The sequence below is a fragment of the Diuraphis noxia genome, unplaced genomic scaffold (genome assembly GCF_037042655.1).
Source record: "Diuraphis noxia isolate RWA-SAM2 unplaced genomic scaffold, SU_Dnox_SAM2 contig0003, whole genome shotgun sequence".
NCBI classification, from domain to species: domain Eukaryota; kingdom Metazoa; phylum Arthropoda; class Insecta; order Hemiptera; family Aphididae; genus Diuraphis; species Diuraphis noxia.
Window position 1 is genome coordinate 75,171,976 of NW_028301713.1, and position 9,002 is coordinate 75,180,977.

A 9,002-nucleotide genomic window follows, 5' to 3' on the forward strand; every position below is an offset into this window, starting at 1 on the left:
TTTTAAAGTTAAACTTTAAGATTTAATTAGAAAAAATTAAATTAAAATACTGTACTTCTAGGGAAATTGAACGTTTTGATTTTGTGACCGTAAAAAAACATTCCACGGAGGATTTGTTTATATAGATAACGTTTCCAGAAGCTATTATAAAAAAAAAAAACGACTATTTTTTTTTTTAGTCGTTTTTTAGCCATAGGTATCTATTTTTTATAAGTGCTATACACCTATACCACATATTTTACTGATTTAAAAATTAAATTTGAATGATGCAATTATATTGTAGCTATTTCATTTAAATTTAATAACTATACTGTGGTGATATATTACATTTTAAATAAATAATTATTGAAATATCATAACAAATATTTGTGTCAATTTATTACATTTTATTAATTTAAATTATATCAACAATTTAAAAAAAAATAATTGAAATTTTAAATTAAAAAAATAGTGGTTTTTAAATTCAGTGATTTAAAGTACCATAGGACCAAACACTTTATCTTAATAAATGATGGGTATAAAAACTCCTCCATTAGAAAATATTTCTTTGATTGTGAGTTAACTGTACGAATTAAGATCATCAATCGTGTAACTACTATATGTATTTATTCATGATTAACTGCAAAAGACATGATAAATAATTTAATGTTTACCTAAAGTTTATCAGGATTTACTATATTGTTAAAAAATTATAATACCTACACTAGTACACTAGACATAGGTAATAAACTTATAATTATTATTATAATTCAATAAAGTATTTATAAGACACTTAATAATATATCATTATGCATTTATGTCTAAGAAATACCATTATTATAATAGTAAACTTTTGAAATAATTTAATAATGACTCTTTCATACTTAGAATTACTATCTAATAAATTATAAGAATTTAAAATTTATTTATTTTGGGAAATTTCACGTCTTCCAAAATTATTAATAGAGTACTTTTGAAATTTAACTAGAAAATTCAATCTAAAATAAGTTATTAAAAAAATATAATAGAAATATAATTTACTTTTCTTTATAACTAAACAAAAAATTACTACAATTTAATAACAATATAAATTTTAACAAATAATTTAATTTAACAGTATTAACATTAATTTATTATTACTAGGAATTTTTCTTTGAAAAATAATATTAAATATTATAATTTTATGAAAACAAATAAATTTTGAAACTATTAGCAGACAACCAAATTGTGTATAATGATTTGTCATTATTAATTATGGTAAGCATCAAAATAGAATCTATAGTAACAATAAATAATATTTAATTAGTTAATCTAGCTTTATCCATACTAGGTTTATCGTAAGTTATAATAACTTTCCCCCTAAGATGTCCATCCTGTACTCTTTTGTATGCATCCTTAAGGTCCATAAACTTAAAAGTTTTTTCCAGAGGAATTATAATTTTTTTCTCTTCGGCTAACTTAGCCAGTTCTTTTATACCACATTCGATTGGAAGGAAAGTACCCCATCGTATTGAAGATCCTTTGAATACTGCTCCAGATAAAATGTTTGGGACTAGAAGGTCAATTGCATTTTTAACCATGCCCCCTACCAAGCCATATGAATCCGTATTGTGTAAAATAGGACTGCGAAGTGTAATAAACGTAGAACAAGCCCAACCTTTTAACAAAGGTGTATATGCACCTATTTTATTATATGATATTCCTGCGGCATCTAAAATTATATCATACCTGAAAAAAAAAATAGTAAAGATTTTTTTAAAGCGCTTTTTGTAGAATTCAGTTACCAATGCTTTTAGAATGTTATTTATATATTATTGAAATTCAATATCATTGTAACTAATATTTATAAATATAATGTTTGCATACTTTCCATGTTCTTCCAACTGTTGTCGTGCATCTTTAGCTGTGTAGTCTATAATATTATCAGGCCCAAGACTTTTCACTAAGGATATGGCAGTTGAGTCACATGTAGTTGTCACCTGAATACAAATTAATTAGTAAAATAAAAAACTTGTCTAATAACAAAAAATATATATGATAAATTTTTGAATGACAAAGTGAATCAAAATTCCAATTTATATGTTAAATTGCTTATAAAATTAAATATAAATTTACATAATATTATGTAGTATTTTTGTTAAATTTAATAACAAAATGAATATGTTATTAATTGCATATGAAATAATTTTTAGTTATTTAAATTATATATTATATATTATTGTAATTCAATATTATTAATCATTTTATTTAAATAAATTAAAAATAGCCTAAATATTAATTGATTTTAACTTTTGCAAATCATTTACTTGTAATATTTTATTTTATCAAAAAATATTTGAAACAAATTTATTTAAATCTTTTAATAAGAGACATCAGATATTTTCTATTTCTTTGAATTTGAATAAATTCTCCAAAAATATAAAATATTTAATACATCATTGTCAATTAAAATGTTTAGCTTATGAAGTTAGCCCTAAAAACAAAAAATTAATAACCAGTATCAAGACTATAATATACTACATCACAAAACGTGCATCAATGCTAATATATCATATTATTATCGCTTAAAAATTAAAATATTATGTTTAAGTAAAAAACGAAAGATTATTTATATATTTAATCAGAGTTCATTGTATTCAAGACTTATTGAGTCAAAATTGAGACTATTTTATTAGTACCTTAGCACCCCAATGCTTTAACAGTTGTATGGCACAATTACCAACACCTCCAGATCCACCAATGACTAGAACGTTTTTGTTATTAGCTTTCAAAACATATAAGCCACCATACAATTTCAAAGCAGACCATGCAGTCATGCCTGTATATAATAATCCTGCTGCTTCTTCATTGGTCAAGTGTTCTGGTTTTTTAGCCACCTAAAAAAACATTAACAACAATCTTACTAAACTGGACATATTGCTGATAAAAATCTATGATTAATAGTTTTGTACCGTACCAGACCTTCAGAAACAGCAACAAATTCTGAATGGCAACCTTGATGGAACGGAGGCACTACACCCATGACCATGTCACCGACATTAAAACTCTTGACTTTTACCCCTTTGGCTATGATTTCTCCACAAAAATCACGCCCCAACGTCAGTGGGAACTCAACAGGTTTGTGCAGGGACATTAGCTGTGCTTGGCGGATGGTACCCAACAATACCTGACCAAAGCCCTCTGAAAATCATGAAAGGGCGAAAATGATTATAGTATTGTGCAACAGGTATGCACACTGCTGGACTTATCTTTTCCCATCAGTCACCACTCACCAGCCATGAGAACGTCGAGTGGGTTGACGGATGAAGCTTTGACGCGCACCAACACTTCATGGGCCGCCACCATTGTCGGGGACCGGGCGTTGCTGGTCAGCACCAGATCATCGACTGTGCTGTACGAATGAACTTGCCATGCGATCATTTTCGACGACCAAGCAGTTTGGGTCGGTGTCGTTTCAGTCTTGTGATCGGTTGCGTCGATGTCAACAGTCATGTCGTCGGCGGTGGCGCTGCTGCTAGTGGTTAACGTACGTCGTCGAATCGTCCGAGCCACGAACGTGTTCTTCGAAGTCAAAATCGGAAATGACCGAAATGCTATTCTGAATATTGTATTTGATTTAGACATAATAATAATATTATATATTATATTATTGTTGTTGCTCGATGCTCGCCAGATTCTTGCTGATGATGCCTCTTCTGGCCCCTATCAGTCGGTTATCACACCGGCTGCCAATATTATCGAGATAATGATAATAATTATTATTATGATTATAGTAGTTATTTCTCACAAGTCACTATAGTTAGTAGTTTAGTCACTACTCTCCACTTATTTTAATTTCAGCAATTAAAGTCACTAGCGAACTCGAATTATAATTTATTGCGTTTCTGTCCATTGCATAATCATTAAACACTATCGAAGCAATGAATATTATTATTATTAGGTATTACAGTTTTACTTATGTCTGTTAAATTGTTATTAAAACTACCTATTGAAGTATTGATTATTCTATACCTACCTCCGTAATAAATATTATAATATGACTATATAATTATTTATGTAACTTTCATATCTACGGACACACTGGCGCCTTACCTCATAACTTTAAAAAGTCCGAAGTGGGTCGATAGGAATATGAGATAAGGGATATAAAATATTAAAATATTGTTTTTTGGATAATGGACATTGTGGTACAAAAATAAACTACTGAAGAACGCCAGAACGTTTAAAATTCTAAGTACGACGCACGTCACCAATGTCGCATGCCTAGTTATTAAGTTTTTGTAGTTGTCGGGCCAACATATATATTTATATAAACAAATAAACAATTAGGGACGCCAAATTAAATAAATTAAATAAATTCATATTTTATTTTATAACTAACAACGTGTAATTACAAACAAACAGTGTAGTATTACATATTATAGCAGGGGTGGGAGATAAAATTTTGAAAATTAGACTGACTACTCTTAAGTAGAAATAATAAAGGAATTGAAATCAGTATTTTTTTTTTTTTTATTATTAATAAAAACAAATATATTAACAATCTGTACTCAATTGTTACAAGAAGTAATTTTTGAATATTATGTACAAGGCATGTACGTGTAATAAAAGGGGGCATCTAGTGACACTGCTTCAATACTAGTTCTTTATTATTAATTAGTTTTTTTTAATTTTTTTTCTGATTATATAAATAAATTACGTGACAAGTTATGTTTTAGGTGGCGACGAGGATTGCGGGGTTGGTAAATTGAGTCCCAAATGACCCTAACTCGGTAAATTGAGTCCCGGGGAAAAATAGGTATTAGGTAAGTTGAGTCCCAGAAAAATAAGGTAGTAGGTAATTTGAGTCCCACGGAAAAACGATTTATATGCATTTAAAATTTAAAAATATGCACTATACAATTTTTATTTGTGATTTGTAGACATTCATTGACTGCGTGTATATGATTTTGAATATAGCAACATGCATTTTAATTGCATTTTTATTAATTATATAATTATTTTTTATGCAATAAAAATGCATGTTGCTGTTTTCAAAATCATTTACATGCAGTCAATGAATGTCTACAAATCACAACTAAAAATTTATAGTGCACATTTTTAAATTTTAAATGCATATAAATCGTTTTTCCCTGGGACTCAAATTACCTACTGCCTTATTTTTTCCGGGACTCAACTTACCTACTACTTATTTTTCTCAGGGACTCAATTTACCGCTTTCAATATGTACCAAACTTATCTCGGACTCAATTTACCTAGCCCCGAGGATTGCTGGGAATGGTGGCTGAGGAATGAGGAAAGATTAGAAATTAGAGGGCAAATTACTTAAAAATATTAAGGGGGCTTAAACATTCCAGAAATTTTAGAGGAAGCAAAGCCGTAACGGGCTTAGTATCCTCCTTAAATACTGATACTTCTCCTTGTATATCAGTTTCATTTGATATATATGTAAATAAAATATATCGAAGATTTAAATTAATATTGTATAGGGTTGTGAATTTGTAGGAAAATCTATTCTTTTTAGATTATTGTAAACATAACTTTTGCTTAACACTGAGCTTAAATGAAGTACAAACAAACATTTGGGCCAATGGCGTGGAAGTTAGAATAATAAATGCATGTGAAGCTCTATGATGTGAAGTAGGTACGGTGTAGATGTTAAGGTGGTTATGTAAAGTATGGTTACTGACATACCACGGAGCTTTAGTCATTATTAAATGACTGAAAAGCTTGAAAAATATTGAGGTTGGAGTTTTTGGCTGAGCCTCAAAGTTGAATACCGTAAGTCATAGCCAGGCGAATTATTTGTTTGTATTATTAGTTATTTGTTGGAGTGTGAGATGTTAAATGTTAGACCTAAGATGTCTAAACTTATGTAGTTATACTAGTTTGAGATTTAAGGATTTACTATTAATTTTTATGTGTGTTGCCTAGGTTAGCATTTTATCGAGGCGAACACCTAAATAGTAAATATTTGACTGAGTTTACCTAATGTATTATTTTTTCGTTAAGGATTACAGGAGGACTGTCGTTAGGATGGAGACTATAAAGGTGATATTGTTTGATTTATTCTAGTTAATCTTTATCCTCCATAATTTGAACTAGTGTTGCAATTTTAGTAAGTGGTTTTGGAGGTTTTACGTACTATGTACCTATATGTCAAGATTTGAAGAAATTACACCAGTATCGTCAGCAAAGGTGGCTAGGGTTCAAATCAGTATAAAAAAGTAGGTACTATCACATAACTTAATCGATCAGTATTATGGAGAAAATAATGGTATGTTTTAGCTAAAATAACTGTCCGCCACCGATCCCATTAATGCAATAAATTATAATAAAACCAAGGGCGCCCATCTGTCAAAACTTAGGGTGGTGAGCGGGAGACTGTCATAAAATAAACAACTAGAAAACTAAGAATCAATCAAATATATTTTATTAAATAATGAAACAAATACACAAATACATGTATTATTATTATGTGTTTTATTGTATTTTAATTTTTAGTATTTGAACAAGCCAAGTCCTTGCAAAAACGTAAGGAAAATTGTAATTGTAGCTCACATTTCATTAGAAGAATAGCCAATAGGTAATTAGGTAATATAAAAATAAAGGATCTATTTTTGTACCATCTAGTATTGATAGACAGTCTCAAATAGTCGAATTGTAAACCCGGAAACTCGTTTTTAGTAAAACAATGTTCTTTTGTCGTCTATTTAAATGCTATTGCTAAAATGTGTATTTGATACTTCAGAATCCAAACATATTTTAAGAAGATCGTGTATCTAGTACCTATCTACCTGATAAAGTGGTTATGCATACATTTTTTTTTTTAGTTTGAAAAATGGGTAAATTTAGAAATAAAACCACTGAAATAATGTATACTTTTGACGTATGTAATGTTTTACTTAATGTAAATTTTCTATTGAAAATTTAAGCAACTCTACAGGACACGCATGAAAACATTTATTCGTAGGTAGTATAAACGGAAACTGTCGGTTCATTGGGAAATAAATTCTATTTCTACAGACAAATTATTGTATTGGACACAATAATAACAAAAGGATGAACAATTATATTTAGATCCACCCCATTCCACCACAAAAAAAATATTGGCTGTACAGCACGTGCTATATTTTATATTAAGTGTTGTAATTTAAATTTAAAATAAATATCTTGCGTTTTGTCGTTACCTATATCTGACGACTGGCATGGCATGGCATGGTACATTTATTTGTTCGTTAATCATTATATCGTGATATCTATTATAATTTATGAGATAAAAAATATTTGAGGCGTGAAGAAGCCAATATCAATAAGTCTATTACATTCTTGGTTTCTTTCTCCTCTTATTATGAATTATGATGCCTTAAAAAATAATTTATTAGACATATAAAGGCCCGTATTACAATAGTTGAACTCCGGTTAAACCATGGAATTCGGCCGGTAAAATCAGTGGTTCAAGCATAACCGATGAGGTCTAACTTTAAACTATGATTGTAAAACGGGTCCTAAGTGAAATAGATAATAAACTAAATACTAATGAATTATTAGTGGCGCAACCAGGATTTTTTTAAGCGGGGAATCCAAAAATGTAGGTAATTGTTTTAAATTAACAAGCAAATTTAATTATTATTTTATTGTTTGTTTAATGTTAATATGGTAATTATAATGTAAAATTAAATGATAGTTAAATATAAAAAAGGTATGCACAATGTTTAGAGTTTATAAAATCAAATCTAAGCGATGTTTTGTATACAGCTTAAATTAATATGTATTATTTCCTCGGGATATCATTAGTAATGATATAAATACAAATTATTTATAATTTTAATGTATGTATATAAATAAAAAACTGTAATTTTTTGTATTTAAAATTTTTAACAACAACGAATTTCTTCACGTAAATAATGACTTAAATGAGTCCATTGCCTGCGAACAATCGGTCCATAGAATTAATTTTGTCAAATTGTATTTTCAAACGCCGTTACTATGATGATTAAGACGATGTCGTAAATCGTAAATAATTGAAAATTCTTTTAAACGTCGAAAATATTGGTAACGACTACAGATTTATTAAAAAATAATATTAATATATTATGTTTGCATTTAAGATTGATCATTTTTATTTTTGTTTATGTATACAAAAATATCAATCTATTTTTACACGAGTATAGTAGACAGAAGCATAATATACGAATATACTCTGTAATTATAGTAGTCATTTGAACTGAGCAATAAATCAAATTTAATTTAATCCTTAAAATAATATAGTTTGACGCAAATTGGTATCGTATATGGTATATAACGTGCCCTTAATTTTCAATACTGATTATAGATTTGTTCGATTTAATAAATTAATGTGAATATACTATAGTGATATTTATATCCCAAGTATTTGTAAATCATGAAGTTTGGTTATTTCATTATTGCATGAATGCTATTAGTAAAAAATCATTTTCATTTTATGTATAAACTATAAACACTATATTATTATAGACACTTAAACTCTTTAATAGTTAACGTAAAAGGTCACGTATGTTTTATTTATTGGTTTTTCGGAATCGTGATAAATGTAGATTAAATTATTATTTATTCGACCATTAATCTTAATATTACTGACCTAAAATTATTGATTTGAGCATTTTTTGGTTTTATTTTTGTTTATAAATCATATAAATTTAAAGTGCAGCAAATTTCCAAAGAGTGAACATTCAGTTGCAGTGATTGTACATGCTACACCAGTACACCATAAACGTTCAATTAGGTATCCCATTTATAATATTATGAGTGATATAGTGGGTGGCTGGAAGAGAGGATACGAAATATATAGTTACCCAAAATATAAATAATATTATTTATAATATTTTAATTTATTTTTAATATTATAAATAATATTATTTATATTTTGTATAACTATATATTTCGTATCCTCTCTTCCAGCCACCCTCGATATGTCAAACTCTAAATATCTTTACATTCACACTAATTCATTTGGAGACTATGCAAAAACATCAATTATTTCT

General features: G+C 28.2%; 1 protein-coding gene across 1 annotated transcript; it reads right to left on the minus strand.

Annotated features, from left to right (window-relative positions):
* Positions 1-987: 987 nt before the first annotated feature.
* On the minus strand, positions 988-3,686 carry LOC107174095 (NAD(P)H oxidoreductase RTN4IP1, mitochondrial-like). The gene is made up of 5 exons (XM_015524914.2): positions 3,252-3,686; positions 2,936-3,159; positions 2,658-2,855; positions 1,846-1,958; positions 988-1,707 (listed from the first exon to the last, which is right to left on the minus strand). The coding sequence occupies exons 1-5, from the start codon at positions 3,601-3,603 to the stop codon at positions 1,278-1,280; spliced, it is 1,317 nt and encodes a 438-aa protein (XP_015380400.1). The 5' UTR covers positions 3,604-3,686; the 3' UTR covers positions 988-1,277.
* Positions 3,687-9,002: the final 5,316 nt, after the last annotated feature.

What these genes read in the sequence shown, in the direction of transcription:
- LOC107174095 (XM_015524914.2), bottom strand. Translation starts at nt 3,603, where the DNA reads ATGTCTAAATCAAATACAATATTCAGAATAGCATTTCGGTCATTTCCG. An exon ending in ACTCGACGTTCTCATGGCTG is followed by an intron (nt 3,160 to 3,251) that starts GTGAGTGGTGAC and finishes CATGATTTTCAG; the next exon opens with AGGGCTTTGGTCAGGTATTG. An exon ending in TTGCTGTTTCTGAAGGTCTG is followed by an intron (nt 2,856 to 2,935) that starts GTACGGTACAAA and finishes ATGTTTTTTTAG; the next exon opens with GTGGCTAAAAAACCAGAACA.